This window comes from Pinus tabuliformis, chromosome X (assembly GCF_031772625.1).
Source record: "Pinus tabuliformis cultivar Carrire ecotype Pingquan chromosome X, CPIR1, whole genome shotgun sequence".
Taxonomy (NCBI): domain Eukaryota; kingdom Viridiplantae; phylum Streptophyta; class Pinopsida; order Pinales; family Pinaceae; genus Pinus; species Pinus tabuliformis.
Genome location: NC_142308.1, coordinates 546832179 through 546849898, shown reverse-complemented (window position 1 = coordinate 546849898; position 17720 = coordinate 546832179). Strand labels below are relative to the sequence as shown.

At 35.2% G+C, this 17720-nt stretch overlaps 1 protein-coding gene across 3 annotated transcripts in view; it reads left to right on the top strand.

Annotated features, from left to right (window-relative positions):
* Positions 1–2091: 2091 nt before the first annotated feature.
* LOC149141164 (nucleotide pyrophosphatase/phosphodiesterase-like) overlaps positions 2092–17720 on the top strand; it is a 78959-nt gene continuing 63330 nt past the window's right edge. The window contains exons 1-5 of one of the 3 annotated variants that reach the window (XM_089447662.1): positions 2092–2185; positions 4063–4297; positions 9035–9126; positions 9746–9818; positions 10007–10129. In XM_089447662.1, coding sequence (XP_089303788.1) covers positions 4109–4297; positions 9035–9126; positions 9746–9818; positions 10007–10129 — 477 coding nt within the window. In that variant the 5' untranslated portion in view covers positions 2092–2185; positions 4063–4108. The other 2 variants (XM_089447659.1, XM_089447661.1) reach the window with 2 other exon arrangements.

The window sequence follows — 17720 nt, the reverse complement described above, 5'->3', positions numbered from 1 at the left end:
ATGTTAGCAAGCAAGAGGACTATAGTAGTCTTATGGACTTTACCTATTATTGTGTCTCGAGTTAAAAATATAGATATGGATATACAATAACTAAGTTTAAACAATGAACCTCTAGGTATTGATAAGAAAATCACTGTAAAGATGTTAAGTGTAACATAACACTTATGAACTCAAAGGAGGAATATGGTTAATGCTCAAATTTTATCACGAAGATATCCTTGAACGTTAGTGGATTTTTTTGAGTGTGCAAATGAGGTACATTACATATAGGGACAAAAAGACACAAGCACATAGGCTTTGAAAAGAAAGGTTGAAGCTCTAAGAAGGAACTTAAGAGATCCTTGAATCCCATGAATGACAATATACTTATCTTTATTAACCTTGATTTTAACTTCTTTAGGGTTTATCTTAACACTTATAAATTTTGTGACTTTTATGAAAACAAACTAAATATATATATATATGTATATATATATATATAAAAGGTTACAGAAAACCAATATAAGTAAGATATATTTTTGTGACTTCTATATGATGACTAATCTTTTGATACACATATTTAAATATTTATATATATGGTATTTGAAACTAGCTAAAATACCACACTATAATTAAATTAACCTAATCCTATCTAATACATTAAAATTTCAACATGCACACACATGATATGTAAAATCTGATTTAAAAATAAAAAACATTTTTTTTTTCAAGATATAAAAAATTCTATATATTTTTTATATTTCAACCTACCTATATATATAATATTTTTATATTTCTATATATATTTTTATAGACACCAATGTCCCAAGAACTAGAAGATATGAAGGAGATGCAAGATAAAGAAAGTTGGAAGACCGTAGAGAAGAAAAAGAACGCTGCATCACTAATCTCACCAAGAAAGACGAGGAGCCAGACAATCAGAAATTAAGAAATTATAGACCAATTTGGTCTCAGTGGACGTTAACCACCATCATCATCATAATTGTTAATTGGAGTTATCTTGGGTGTTTATGGTGACATGATGAGCTACAATAACTTGATAAAGATTACTTTAATATTTTTGTGCATATGAATATTGTTGTATTGACTTTAAAGTGACTATCTTGTTGGCTAACTCGGACCCAACAACTTCATTCTAACTATCAAATTGACAGAAACACTGATTTCTTATAACTCACATAAGCTGATTTCTTATTTCTTATATTGTTCTATTGGTTATCTTTAGAAAAAAAAGAAAAAGAGGATAATTTTTTTACATTTCTAATTTCCATTTAAAACAGAAAGAGATTTTTCTTTTTTATATTTCCAACTTCCATATAAAAAGTGATTTAGAAAATTAAAAAAAAAAAGTTTTTAATATTTTCCATTTCTATGTAAAACTTGATTTGGAAAATAAAAACATAAATATTTATATTTCCCATTTTGATGTAAAACGCGTTTAAAAAAATAAAAAAGCCCATCCTTTTTATATTTCCCATCTCTATCCAAAAACGTGATTCTTGCTTCAGAGTATCTTTGAACCAGTTTTGTACTATCCTGTTCTCCATGAACATTGTGGGACAGGATGAAGAGAGAAACAGCGTCACATCACTTTCACTGATAATATTTAATGAGGGAAACATCATCACATCACTTTCACTGATAATTTTGGCATTGATAGAAGTAATCATAACATTATTATGGGAAAAGGCCACTAGATAAGACTAACAACAACCATGCATGGTCACATGTTACATACAAAAATATATACTTCACAGGTCCAGAGCATATCCTGGCATACCCTGTTATCTGGTAGTACATTTAATAAATCACTGCACAGTGCTTTTCATTAGGCACATGATACAAAATTGATTTTCTGCTGCTGAATCAACCATTACGTGCAGTAACAACAACGTTGAGAAAACTCTGTCAAGACCTAGAGCCATCATCGATCGTTCCCACACATGTTTCTGCAACTTGCTGTCTGTAAAAGCAAATGCCATGTGAAACGTGCACTATATTATAATAACGTTAACACATCCTTATTATCATTTTGCTTCAGTATCAGTCATTTATTGGTGTGAGTAGTTTCTATAAATGCATGCTCCTTCGGGTCTGTTCATATGTGAAAAACCATTCCAGTCGACTGGTTTGGATTGACTGGTTGAGTTCGTCCGCGAGCTTGCTTGAAGATTGATTGCATTTTGTGAGCTTCCTCACACCCAGATTATATTCCAGTGACCAGGTCTAGCTTTCAATTTAGTATAGATGGATAAGTTTTTAGAAATATATATTTTTTTCCTAGGTTTGCCATTTAGAAGTGTTTTTCACAGAAAATTTTCTATGTTGATGTTTTTGAACGATTGATAAATTCATAATTAAATTAAATTTATTTTCAAGATTGGTTATTTAAAAGAGTTTAATATATATATATTTCAAAAAATTTGATGTTTCTAAATGTTTGATAAATCTATAATTAAAATTAATCTATACTATCTATTGACTAATTATAATCTATATTTCTAAATGTTTTTTTTTCAACGAATAACTTTTTCTCTTTTTTTTTTTAAGAGGAAAAAAACACAAATTTTATATTATGAAATATAAGTGAGTTACATCATTCATGTTATAAACATAGAAATTACTATCTTGTTTTTTATCCCTTTGAGTTTTTCTTTTTTACATAAATTTCTATGTCCAACACAATACCTTCATTTACATTTAGAAATGTAACAAAAAAAACATTACAATTTTTTCATCATTTTGGAAACTTGTCCTGTCTCTGTCTTCTAGTAATAATCTATGCTGCGAGCATATATATCTGCTGGAAAGAGATGTCCTGGAAGGTGCTTACTAGTGTTCTCTATACATGTGCTGGAAAGAGATGTCTTGGAAGGTGCTTACCAATGTTGATGTATATATGTACTGGAAAGAGATGTTGTGATGCTTGACATCCACTTTGACAGAATTGGAGGGTTAAACTCTGTATAATCCTTTACCCAGTCTATAATGCCCTTTGGGTCACCATAAATTTGTAAATGATCCAGATCCAACCATTTTGCCATCAAAAGGATGCCCCATAGTACAATGATTTCAGCCTTGCCATTTGTCCCTGTATCCCCCTCCCACCAATAGTGGTAGAAATGGTCAGTTTCAATTATAATGTATGCACCACAACAACGTTTCCTCTGCTGGCATGCCCCATCAAAAAAACATAAGGGGAATTTTTTGTTAATATTCTTGATTTTGGGCATTCTTTTCTGGGTGTTTTTTGTCTCGATTCCACGATTCCACATTCGTCGTAGTATACCATTGATTAAGAGTGGTTTTTGTCTTGATTCCACATTCTTCATAGTATGCCACTGATTGAAGAGTGACTTCCCTGACCACTGGCTCTTTCATCTCAAAATTTTTAGAGTTTTTAAACCTCCAAATAGTCCATATAATGAAAAATGGAAGGTAGCTGCATACCATCCCATATGTAATCACTGTGGTATGGACTGATGGTGTGTTTTATTATAATTTAAAATTATAAAAATCATATTTATATAATTTTTTTTAATTAAATTATTAAATTAATTCAAACATTATTATTATAATTTTTATAATATATATGGTAAAAATTACAAAAATTTGTTTTCGGCGAACGCATTTCCAACCAACAATTAATTCAGAAACTACTGATACTCATACTTGTAGTTGTCCTTCACATGAACATTAAAATGTAATGTGCACCGTAACCCAACAAAGCAAAACAACCAATAATAAGTTACAGGGAATTAAGCGCTCGATGTAGAATTTTATGATTCGATTCAGAGTAGTATTCAGAGTGTCACTGCAATATTGTCATTCGAATTTAAAGTCTGTCAATTAACCTGCTTGGAATGGACCTGGTCACGCGTGAGCTTGAAATGTTTGACTTCAGCTTTTTAATATCATCGGGAATCTATGAGCATTTGCTTTTAGGATTCAAACGATGCAAGGTTCGAAATTCGCAGTAAAACTCTGAATTTGAATTTGTTTTAGGGACTGAGTAAATGGCTTCTTCTGTGACTGATCGTCATGGCTGTTTCTTGCATTCAGGGAAGGGAATTCGCAGAGCGCTGGAAGACAGGAGGAGCAGGTTACAATGGGGAATATGTGGTGCGTAGTTGCTGGACTGCTGAGCTTACTCTTTTCAGGGTTGGAGGCAGAGGACATTCGAGGATTTAGGCCCCACACTGATCACCCATTTGCAGAAATTCAACTTGATAAGGCATCTGTTGAAATAGACAGCTCTGCTCAGATCGAAGCCACTCCCAGTATTCTTGGTGTTCGGGTACTATTCTATTCTTTCTACCTTTCTGTGTGTCTCCTTTGAATAACTCTCTAGAAACACACCTTACGATTGGGGGCAGACTGGATAATACAAACTTTGTTCAGCTTAGGCGCCAGTTCGTAGGGGTAAACATTCCACCAACCTCATCCCTTTTTAGAGCATGCCATTAAGGAGGAGTAGGGCAAACCATAGGAACAATGAAACTCTGCTCGACGATTTAGGTTTAATACTCCGTCCTATGTCAAATACTCAATACTATATGATAAACCTGAAACAAAAATAATGTAGATGTCCATGTTCCCAGGAATATTATTACGCTTTTTTTTTTCTTTCTTTCCTTCCTTCCGGTAACTCGGCTAAACCTAGGCTGGTGCAGCTTTTTTTTGATGGTATGGAAGAATAATGTATTTACTATTGGGGTGTTATCATTAGGATTGTGCGAATAGCTTGGATGCTCTTTGAAATAGGTTAAATTCTTTAAAGTAGCTTTTGTCCTCGACCTCTCTTGTAACGTTTTAACCTAAGAACTAGTAGGGCTAAATCCTGCTCACCCACATCTCATGGATTTTAATCTGAATCTCTTAAACATTTCTCATGGATTTTAATCTGAATCTCTTAAACATTTGGGATTAAAAAAAAAACAAAAAAAAACAAACAAACTAACTAACTAACAAACAAACTAAGGTGCAAACCTAACAAACAAACTAAGGTGCAAACCTATCTGTGCTGAAAAGTTCAGGCATTGAGATAGACTTGTAACATTATGATAATCAACATTGAATTTTTTCTATTTTCAATTTCTTTTAATAATGGCAAACCTCACTTTTATTTATTTATAAGAATCATATTTGGATGGAGATGATACATCTTATTCACCTGGATGTAGAGTGCACCTAGGTTCGCATTCTGCAGTGACGTGTTACAAAATAACTGTAACATATTAGAAATTCCAGATAGCCCAAATGCATCCCCACACAATGTTCATCTACTAATGTGTATAATCATGACTCTATTAACCTCTATATTTACGTGTTCTCACCCATTACTCATGTAGACCAACTCCCAGGATAGCTTATTATTTACTTTTAAATATAACCCCTTATATTGTCATAGCATAATATTCTATCAAAAAGTTGTCTTCAAAGCTTTATGGTTAAGGATTTTGCATAGGATGAAACACAGTAATAGATATTTTTTGCTTTCCTGATGTGACTATTGATTAAAAATATCCAATTATATTTGACTTATTTGTGACGATACTTGATAGTTTGATGTTGCATGGTTTCTTTTCTTTTGGTTCAATGCATTATTGTAACTTTGCCAATTTGTTCTGTGTGTTGGTCTTATTGAATAATTCTTCCTCGATTTCTAGTTCCATGAATGCTATTAATTTTGCCATCTTTTTCTTTGGCAGTGAGAATGTTGTTCTGTACTTTTTCGCCTTTCTTGTAGATTTTCTTGGTAATGAGGCTGTCAATATTGTACCACTTTTGATGGTTATCGTTTACATTCTATCAACTGTGCATTTGTCTTCTTTCTAGTGGTGTAAAAAATTCTAGTTTTTGTTGTTGATCTTGGACTGTGTTTGCTTAGGAAATATTGTTGTTAAATAATTTCATAATGTTTCCAATTTTGGCTTTTACCTCCTTTAGCTAAATCCTAACTTCTTTAGGTATATCCTCTAATGACCTTGTATCTTCTCTTACTTCTACTTCTTATAGTTAAGGGTGATGCTCTCCACCATTTTCTTTTGTCATTTCAATTCTTGTTTGCATTTCTAATTTGACTTCATTGTTATTTAGGACTTCTTTAGCCTTCTAACAGATTTCCTCGTCAACTCTCTTTGTCATTTCTTCATCTGCGATCTTTGATTTTGCCTCTTTGAGAAGCTGTTTTGTATTATTAACATTATTAAAAAGAAGTTTAATGATGATAAAAGAAACTTTATTTCTTTTTCTTTTCTTTTCACTTCATCCTTTGTATTGTTGTCCTCTTGCTTTTCTTTCCTTCTTTTAATCTCTGCATCTCCTTAATAAGCACTTGATTAAGGGCCTACAACATGGAAAACTAATCATTGTCTTTGTCCTTTTGCAACTTGGATACTTACACATTATTCTCTTCACTTTCCTTCATGCAATTCAATTTTCTCTCTTCTAAATTCCTTTCAATGATATTTCTGTACTTCACTATCTTGATTTAGGTCTTCTGACCATCTATCTAATCATACGTTTTGAATGCGTTGTCGCAAGTTTGAACTCCCTTTAATTCAAAAGAAAACCACAAACTAGAAGCTTTCCCCATGGATCTCCACGAACAAATTCCTTCCAATTAGATGAAAACGACAGCTATATATATACCTTCTTAACAAAATAGGGTTCTTTTGAAGATCCCTAACCTCCAAATCCAATATCTCTACAATAGTTGTCCCCCACACACATATATATATAGTGTCCGAATTACCTAACTTGGAGTCTGGATACTCCAGTCAAAAGTTATGGCCATATTTAATCTAATTTCTTGTTTGATATCCTCTTGTGGGGACCGGTCTTTAAACCAACCTTATATTTCCTATACCTTTGAGATTTCTGCTCCAGTATCGCTGAAATTTCAACTTGTACAACCTGAAATGTCTGCTTCTGAATGCAACTGGTTTCACTTAGTTTGGATCTTCCAAAGTAGAGTTATGTACAATTTGCCAAACCCTACTGTTTTATAGATTCTCATGGGAGGGCAAATTTGTATAGAATGTATCTCCGTGAATTTCACACGAAATGACTTGTTCCAACATGTAAGTTGTAACACTTCTGGATTTCTTCTTTCATTTAGGTAGCTTTGAATTTTGATCTGTGTTTCTTTAGATATGCCAAGCTTAATGTACTTCACTACTTTACGAAGATTTATGATTTATCACTGGATAGGAACTCTAACTTGCGCAAAACATATCTCCTAGAATTTCATACCAGTTGATTTGAATTTTATCTTGTAACACTTAGATGTCTACTTTGAGATGAATCTGGTCTCACTAAAATTGGATCCCAGAATCTTTAGACATGAGAAATTTACTGACCTTGGTAGTTTTAGAAAGGTTTTGCGATTGGGTAGGAACCCTAGCTTGAACACATTGTACTTCCTAGATTCTTCTACCAATTAAGATAACATTTCGATTAGATATAGTCACGGATGTCTTGTAAAAAATTCAAGAAACACATCAAATTAGATGTCGCTGTCAAAAGCTATGGCTCTAATAGTGAAGGGTAGTTCATGACGGTGTTACAAATATCTTCGATTTGGCCCTATATTTCCATTTTTTTTAGCTTTCCTGAGTTTTTGGGTCCAAACGTATGCTTGTTGATATTTTCCTCGATTTTTAGTATAAATTTCTTTCCAGACCCTTAACGATGTATTCCTCCAAGTAACATTATTGTTCCTTGAAGGTGTCATTCCGAGAATTGATTACTTTGATACCAAATGTTATGATCCAAATACCTATTATTGTATTGTGAGAAACACTTAATACATACCATTTAGATGCAGTGGACAACTCCCAAGAATATTATCATGACAATTTACGCAGTAATTCTAAGACATTCGGAAAAACACTCCAAATAGCTCAAGTACATCGATGTACAATGAGTATATTCTAATGTGTATAATAATGACACTATCAACCTCTCTATGTATACTCGTTTTCACTCATTACTCATGTAGGCCTATTACTGTGATGAACTACTAGTTAGTTATACATCTGACCCCTTATATACCCCTGTTAGGGTCTTAATAGTCCACCTTAGTAGTGAACCAGGGCTCCATTGGCATCTTTGAATGTTTTTGAAGTCATTGTAAACATAACACTTGAGAAGTTAACTATCATGTCACTGTTTTGACGAGTCACTGCTTGAAAGAATACATCACATATAGGATATCAAAGGAGTGCAAACTTCAGCATGATGCTCATCTATTTGTAAAAGATCATTTTTCCACCAAGATTTATTGATCTTATAGTTGCTTGCTGACCATTCAAATTTTCCCAGTATTTTCTTTGATTTACTGAATTCTGCATTTATCTTGCAAACTTCAGCATGTAACTTCTTTTGTTTCCATAACTTCCATTGACATTTATTTGGATAGTTGATAACTTGACACTTTACATGAGTTCTTAGGCTATTGATCATCTTCATAGGTATATCTCTTGAGGAAGTCTCTTTGGCTCTATTACTAGCTTTCAACATACCCCTTGATTTCTATTTATCTTCTCCCTGTGTGTGGTAATTCATGAGTTGTTTGTGAATGTTTCTTTTCCCAATTGCATAGCTTAGTACTGATGTGCACTTTCTGGTTCTATTCTTTTGGTTATTTATTGGACATTAATAAAATTGTCTTATCCTCCTCAACATGCCATTTGATTTCTATGTTATCTTCTCCTTATGTGTGGGAATGCATGAACTGCTTGTGAGGATTTCTTTTCCAATAGCTTAGCTTAGTACTAATGGCACTTTCCAGTTCTATTCTTTTGGTTATTTGCTGTACATTAGTAAAATTATCTTATTTTATCCCCCCTTCTCTTGTTGCATTGATGTGTTCTCCCCTTGTTTCTTTGATGTGAACATGTAACCCATCTTATTTACAAAACTCTTAGCATTGGATTGATATTTCATATGCTAAGAAAATCTTAGCATGTTTTGTGACGAAGCTCTGGCTTACCAATATTCATATTACAATTGATCATTCTTTCTGCAGGGTGAAACTTATGAATGGGTGACAGTGAAATACAGCCACCCTTCTCCAGCGTCAACTGATTGGATTGCTGTCTTTTCTCCGGCAAATTTCAAGTAATAATAGATCTCATCTTCGTTCGTAAGCTAGGAATATATGAATGAAGATTAGGAGTTGGAAATTTTTATCATGGTCTTCATTTCAATGTTTTACACTTGGTTAGTAATTGAAGCAATCAAGAAATTTATCAGACCATCAAGAGCAGCTAAGGGAAAAAATTAAAATTCTTTGAAATCGAAGTTTCTTTTCACTCTAATCATGTATTTTATGATTTTATGCTATTTCATCGAACTGCTTGTAAGGACAAATATTTACCGGAAATTCCATCTCAATAACATGTTACTTGTTAGTGCTTATACTGCACAGCAGAAAATGGTCTGCTCACAAATAAGGATGTTATTGTGCATAAGTAAACTTCTGATTTCTTGGACTTTTGAGTTTTGTTCTACTATCTTTGTTTTCCCCCAGTTGTCATGTCTGTCAATATTTTTGTTGGTCTATCTTGGAAAATCATTCAAATAAAAGCAATTATAACAGGATGAGTTGAACGATTGATTTTGTTACCAAAGTTTCTGCCAAAGTTAATGTATTTGGTACAAATTACGATTGTGCATAAATGTGACGTTGATATGGTTAAATATATAGAACTAAGAAACTCATCTGGATGGCTTTCAGTTCCTCAACCTGCACCCCAGAAAGTGGGCCAAACAAAGATCAGACCCCATTATTGTGCTCTGCACCTATAAAGGTATTCAGTATATTTCTAACCTTTTAAAAAACTTTTTAGTTTTTCTTTGGAATATCAGATCAAAAGTTATATAGAAAAAGGAAATATATCTGTTGGAATAGTGGGCTTTTAGGAGGCTTTATTGAAGAAAATGACTTTTTCCCAGAAATGGTTTCTCATTGGAATTGTCAAAATTCTTTCTTCTACAGTTCCAATATGCAAATTATTCAACGGTCAGTTACTCAAAGACAGGAAAAGGATCATTGAAGCTTCGATTGATCAATCAGCGAGCAGACTTTGCCTTTGCATTGTTTGCAGGCGGATTGTCTAATGTATGGTATTTCTGCTTCATCATATTGGCAGCTAGAATAATACTAATATTATATTTTATTTTAGCAATGTAGAATCTTAAGAACTTTTTTGAAGATGAAATTTGATAATTTTTTTTCAGAAAATGCCCTAGATAGATGATACTTACAGTTGTTAGCTTACTTCCTCTGAAGACTTATGATCACTTCTGCTTGATATGTTCCATGTATCCTATTAGCATTTTATTTCAATTCCTCTTTGCCAGCTACAGTTAGGGCTAATAATCCAGATTTGATTAAAATAATTTTTTTACAGCAAACAATAAGAATCATATTTTAGGGATGAATAATTTCTAGAACTAGAAGCACCACCAAGAGAAGAAGTTTTTTAAGTTCCATCCTTACTGGCATCTCTTTGCTCAGTTCCAGGCACGGGTTCACATGACTTCCCTAACTAGATGCTCGTGATTCCGAGTCTGATGTTGGAGATAGACATCCAGGATGAGATTGAGCATTTGACCTTCTTGATATAGATGGAGATTTTATAGAACAAGGGCGTGAAACAATTCGTGATCAAGATCTGGTTTGAGAGCTAGATAGATAACCAAGACAGAAAGCCATATAGATAAAGCTAGAAGTTAGGCCAAGCCAGCAGAAAGCTACTACTACCGTAGCCAGGAAAGCCAGTTATAGATGCATCTCTAGTTCCCATTGAAGCATCAAATTTTGATCTTTGTGATCGTGATCCAACCTAAGAACTAGATGTTCCAAACCCAGATTATGGCTTTTGTGGTCAAGATTCTAATGTTCATGATCCTGATTATGACCCTCGTGATCGAGCTTTAGATTCTCCAGGTGAAGAGCTAGATGCTCCATTCTTGCCCATACTACTACATGTACTACCCATTCTGAGGTTGTCAAACCCTTGTCTACTAGGTCCATTTGGGTCCATAGGGTAACTATCATATCGTGGGATTCCCATGGTAAGCAATTCTATTAGGTGTTCATAAGTAGGGGTGGGTGCACCATTAGTTGAAGAAGTACTTGATGCACATGTTGAAAGATCGGTTTCTCTTCGATCAATTCCATCTGCGTAACTTGCAGTATATCTTTATGATTGTGAGTCTAATGCTTGTGGTTCTGATGCTCGAGATCCAATCCTAGGTTAAGTTGAAGGCCTAGAGAAAAGACTAGAGAAGTGGCTAGAGATAATAGAGGTGAATACAATGAAGACATAGGTATTAGAAACAATGACATCATAGTAAGCATCCCTTTGGGTTAGAGATCAAGATGCATAGCCAAGAGTAGTAGGAAAGGAGGTTGATTTGGTTGGTTTACAATAGCTACCCATTTCTCAATGACCCAGTGCGTTGTGGTCCATGCTATGATGAGTGAATGATGTAGGACTAAACATAGTGCATGTACCACCCTTCCTCCTACCTATTGCACCCATGAATGCCTTTGTCATTGCTGAAGATTTTGTTGTTTACTCAGTTGATTGAGTGCGAGACCTAATTTCTAATGATTCAAATGCATAGGTAGCAATACCTACAGAGCTACCAACCCCAACCATTCTAGAAGATTACATCATTGATCACATTGATTTAGCCAATGAGTTAGTTTACCTAGAAGCAACTAAAGAAAACGTAGAACTACTAGTATCATTAGTAGGAGAAAAGTGATTAACGATAGATTGAGATCAAGGCATTGACCTTGACTAGTTTACCCAAAACCGATAACATATTATTCAATTTTAGATCCTCCAACAAAGAAACACAGAGAAGGGTAGGGTAGAGCCAATTAATGTTGTTGATTATGTTGAGTAAGTTAAGTTAGTGATCTAGTTGAACTAATAGCAGCTTCAGTTCACCTAGTTTCATATCCTCTAGAACAATAACCAATGGTGTCCCTTCTAGTTGATTTTGTTGATTTAGATGTTCACCTTGATCTTGATTCAATTGATCCATTTTATTGAAATTAACTATTCTATGATCAAATTGGCAATATAATGCAATGCTGTTTAGAATAGAAAACCAAGCTTTCTCTAGGCAAGTGCTTGGTGATTAGGCTATGTCATCTACCACATTAGGTGGGTTAAATGCAAAACCATGCCTTTGAGCAATAAATATTAAAACTTTTGTAGCCCATTGTCTCCACAGTTTATAATCGCTAATTGTTCTTTTTACCACCCAAATTCTACTTAATGATAAAATCCCTAATCCACAAGGTACAACTCAAGGGGCAACTTTTAAGATAGTCACCACTGTGATGTCATCAACTTATTCTCTTCACTTTAGGTCAATCCTCTAGCTCAAGTGGGGTATCCCTAGTATGATTACTGATGCTAGGCAATGAGGCACAAGGTGAAGCAAGAATAGTTATAGTAAAACAATGTTTTAGGGTTTTAATCTAGGTGATGGAAGGAAGTGGATATCAGTACCAAATCCAATAAGGGAAATGGAGTCAAGGTGAATTAAATAGGCTTGTGGAGCCAACAAGAACCCCTCTTAACAATTTGTCTATTTCATCTAAGGATTAGAATAAAGTAATTAAAACCAAAGAGGAAGAGTAACCACCCATCCAATCAAGATTAACAATGGAGATCAAGGACCTATGAGAAGCAGTGCTTAAGGGAGAAACTTTCACCAACAAGGCCAACTATAGCTTCATAAACTTACTCAATACTTCTTGCTAGGGTTCCGAGATGGATAAAAAAGCAAGGCACTGAATAAATATTAAATTAACAAAGGAAGAAGGATTTACCCTAGAATGTCTTCCCTTCAATGGTAGAAAAATCACTTCAATGGATTGATCTAGTTACCTTGTAGAAGAATTTAATATTTCACCATTTTTCTTTATGCACCAAATGATAACCAAGATAGAGAAGCTTCCAGAATTGACAACAATCATCCACAATGAAAGAAATCTTTACACGACCATATGCTCCAAGAAAGATATGTCAATTAAGCTACAAGGAGTAGAAGCTCCAAAACTCCAACCATGAGTGAAAATGAGGAAGGGCGATTGTTTAGATAGAGTGTCGCTCAACTTCCTTTACAATAGAATAATAATATCTCATGCGAGATCCTTACATCTAGCTCAGGGAGGGATAAAATTCATTTCGTCCAACTATTTAGTTAAAAATACATGAAATAATGAGATGGTTAAGCCACATGTTCAGTAATCCAAGTGAAATATCCCTAAGAATGAGGGACATCTTCACCAATAGGGGAAGAAGGTGAGTCAAATGTCCAAAATCTAGCCTCCAAAGTCCTCCAAGTAGGTAGATCTCAACCAATCTCCACAATGTGTGCCAAGAACTCCCAAGTCTCCTCTAAAGTGGACGCATGGGTATCCAACATGAAAAAAAAAATCCATAAATCACATGTTATACCCATCAAGAGTGGATGACTCCTCAATATCAACCCCAAAATGTCATGTGTGAGGTGTCAAGGTGCACAATCCTCCTCAAATCATGGTTCATCTCCTCACATCACAGGAGAGCCTAGTAAGCCCACACATGCCAAGTAGAAGCCCCAATGCAACTTCCAAGGTAGACATTTCATGAAATGATGTGACACAAGTCTCAAAAATTAAAATGTGCAAACGAGGTGAAAGCTCCAAAATCTAGGACGTGGTTGGCATCAGAAGCCATGGTACATGAAAATAGCTCCAAATTGTTTTGATCAATGCCTTGTGAACTCTTAACTACCTTGAGATACGTGAAAATTCCTTGTGAATTGTCTTAGGAATTATGAAGAGGAATCCAATGCCCAAAAGTAACCTCAAGCACCACACCATATGATTAATCAATATGTCCTCAAACCCTCTAGTTCATCATAATCTATGAAATCTAATGAATGCCCCAAATATTCAAGGCTCTTAATTATAAAAATCACTAGCATAGTGAAGAAATTCACTAGTATTACCCCTGTGCAAAATAAGGGGTAACAACTAGCTCTAGCTTAGAGACATGTGCTCTTCCTGTGAGTGCATGAGAAGCTCATAATCTTGTCATGTACACATGAGAATGACCTCCATTTGTAGCAAAAATACCGCACTTACATCTAAATTTGGCTCTTACAAAGCAAGGCATATGCCATCAATGCCTATGACGACATGAAATCAAATCTAATGCTCAAGGTAGCTTATTCATGTTACTCTAATGCTTAAGGAGCTTCTCCTTTCCTGCCTTACTATAGCATGTGCAAGATGAAGGTGCTAGGTGAAATTAGGGAGTCAATGTAGCCACCTTAGCACCTCATCAATATAGTGGCCCTTTCCTCTATGTTGGTCAACCTCCAAAACAAAGCAACGTCGAACTCCGAGTGTTTGTAGGTTGGAATCTCCATCACTCTTGGGTTGAAAATGAACATGGGTACCTCATACCAATACCAAGGTGGAGTTGTCAAGATGAGATTTTCTTCTAAGAGCCTTAAAAAGTTGATGGATGTGCTCTCCTCTGCATCCAACAATGTCTTCAAAATCTGTATGGAACAAGGGCTTTATCCCCTTTCTAAAGTTTCCATGTGAGGAGATCTGGACTACAACAATCTCACAAATGTGTCACAAAGCATAGTTTTCAAATTTTTGCAAGAGTGGACTTTATCCCTGGAAACGATGCCAAAAATGTTACCTCCCAAATTGTGCTTAAGGATAAAATCCCTAATCCACAAGTTACAACTCAAGGCTATTACCTCAACAAGTTATCCCCTTCACTTTAGGCTAGCTCTCCTCCAGCTCAAGCGGGTATCCCTAGTAGAATTACTAAAGCTAGCCAATAAGGCATGCTAGTACAAAATCTATCACCTTAGTGCAAAGCCTCACTAAGCACTCTAGATTAGGAGCAACAATGAGATCAGTCACCACTGTCATCTTAGCAATTGCTTCCCTGTTGTTTTGTGGTTGGATACTGTCCCCACAAAGGAGGCTTCCCCATAAAATTTTAGGGATTAGATAACTCAAATGCTCCTAGGCTAAATACCTCCCCAAGGCTTCTACTATAAAATACAGCCAAGGATAAATGTTCAACAATTGGGGTTCCAAGTGAGATAAGATGCAATTCCAAGACAGAGTTCAAAGGATCTGATGGCTAAATCTAGAGGGCTTAGCAAGTCTTGGAGAGGTTTAAATAGGTTCCCAAACACATGTTATCTTAAAATTACAAATTGCTGCTATAAACTAGGGTTTATGATGAATGCGATTACAGTATGCAAGAAATCATGATAGCAATGACAAAATAGCCTAAAATTGATAAGAGACAACTAAGAAACAAAGGCTATTTGACGAATAAACTAGGAAATAAATTATAGCAAATTTTCAATGGCTGAAAACACATAAAACAAAAAGAAAACCCTAGACGTCAGCCCTAACTAATGGCTAAAAAATGCATGAAAAATGATATTTATGCTTTTTCAATTTTGTAAATGCAAAGCCTAACCCTAGGACTATGATGTCCAAGGTAAATAATGCTGTAAAATGCAGGTTTTGCTGTAACCTAACCCTGATGTACTCTAGAAAACATACAAAAATAAAATACAACTTAGGGTTTTAATTTTTACAAGTTAAAGAGATCGACACAATAGTAGACTAGTGCCTTTCTCAATGAAAGGGGTTTATGGAGTCTAAGGCAAGGTCTATGGAAGAGCATTGATGGGAGTGATTTGTGGGAGAGAAAAAGGCTACAATGATGTTTCTCCACTCCAAAAACCTTGGGAATTTTCAATCAAATTAGAGAAATTGCAAGGAAATTATACTAAGGTTCCTTGATGGAAACTCGACGAAAATTTTGTAAAGGAGTCGTTAGGGCCATAAAATATTCAATACACTTAATATAAATTTCAATGAAACCCTAATTCTATAACAAAGATAAGATGGAAGAAGATATTTACTATAAATTTGCACAAAATCACATCCAATCACAATATCCTCACCGTTATCATCATTCTCATCCAAGAGAAAATCACATCCAATCACAATATCCTCCCCCTGACAATTTGCTCATTTAATGCTCCATAGAAACCTAGAGAAAAGAGACAAGCTAGTGTGCACTCTCTCAAGTGTGAGTGTGACAATGATCCAACTCTAAATTGACTTCCCTCTATTTACATGAGTGTAACCAAGTTGATTAGGGTAAGAATAGACTAAAAACCTAAAAATAATAATATATGTGATTACAAGTCAGCTAGGTCACAAACAGACCCTAAAAGATAGCTATCTCAATGAATAAACATAAAAACAAGCCTATTTTGACCTACACATGTGAGCTAAAAGAAATACAAGGTTGAAGTCATCCTCCAAAAGGTGCATCTCTCATCAAAATATGCCACGGATGACTCAAAAGGGTGCTCCTCACTCCAAAAGCCACATCTCCTCATAGAAAAGTATCTAACCATTAAGCAAAGGCTCCCTCAACAAGATGTCACCATCAAATAAGGCCTACATTATCACTCCAAGCTTCATGAAGGGGATGTCATGATGCTAGGGCATGACAACATCATTAAGAGAAGTGTATCATCCACTCTAGAGGGGTCTCAAGTAATCATCATCATTGATCATCCTAGGAATAGGGGCAACATCCATAAAGGTGCAATGCTAGTCTAGGGGTGTCCTGTCATCTCTGGGTACATCAACTCTCTAAGAAATGCCTTGGCTCAATTGTGCAATGTTTCAGGTCCTGTAGGGAGAGGAGAGTGCCATCAACTATGCTGGATATATCCCAAGGTCAATGTTTCTTAGGTGGTCAACGTCCTTGCGCTGGTGGCTAGAGTAGTCATTAAATGGGTTGAAGGTCCTCTTTGAAGTGTTGGAGAAGCATCATGCCATCCCTTAAGGGATAACAACTATACCTGGGAACAAGCATCTAAAACATTATTAGGGAATCAAGTGAGATCAACACCATAGTTGCAAGAACCATAAGAGTATCAAAGTGGGCCATGTTTAATTTGAAATTCATCAAAGTACTTCACACAAGCATCATCTTCAAATGTGTTTTTAGCTTATGATTTGTAAACAAGTTACCATGCTTAAATATGGGAGGATTATCACAAGGCCCTATTCGATGCTTCCAACCCTAAGGGGAGTAACAATTCCTATGTTGACCCATCAATCAAAAGGTGCAAGTGGTCAATGACATGGTATGGGTTGACTTTGTGGAGGATGCTACAGTCTTTGTATCAGTTATGAAATTCCATCATCCTTGAACATCATGATGTAAAGGGGGGGCAAGCATGGGACCTGAGTTACCTCTTTTCTCGACTTATTTTTACCACCCCTTTTGTGCACCTCTTTCTTCATTGATTTTCTTTTTCTTTTGCGGATTTAGCTTGGGTTACAAGCTTTAATTGATTCATCATTGACCCGTTAAGGATGAAGTGTTCATTGCTTGTCGAGGCCAGGATAATCAAATTTCCCTTCATTTAAGTAGCTCATGCATTATCTAGGAACTCGCTGAGGGCTAATGACAGAGGTAGATCTCAGGCTAGGTTTTGTCCATGCACTTTCATTTATCCTTGCCAATATTTTGCATTTTATTATTATGCACATGCTTTTTCCTTTCTTTTTGCTGCATCAACCTTTTAGGGTAAATTTTCTAGGCCCCTACTCAAGGATGAGG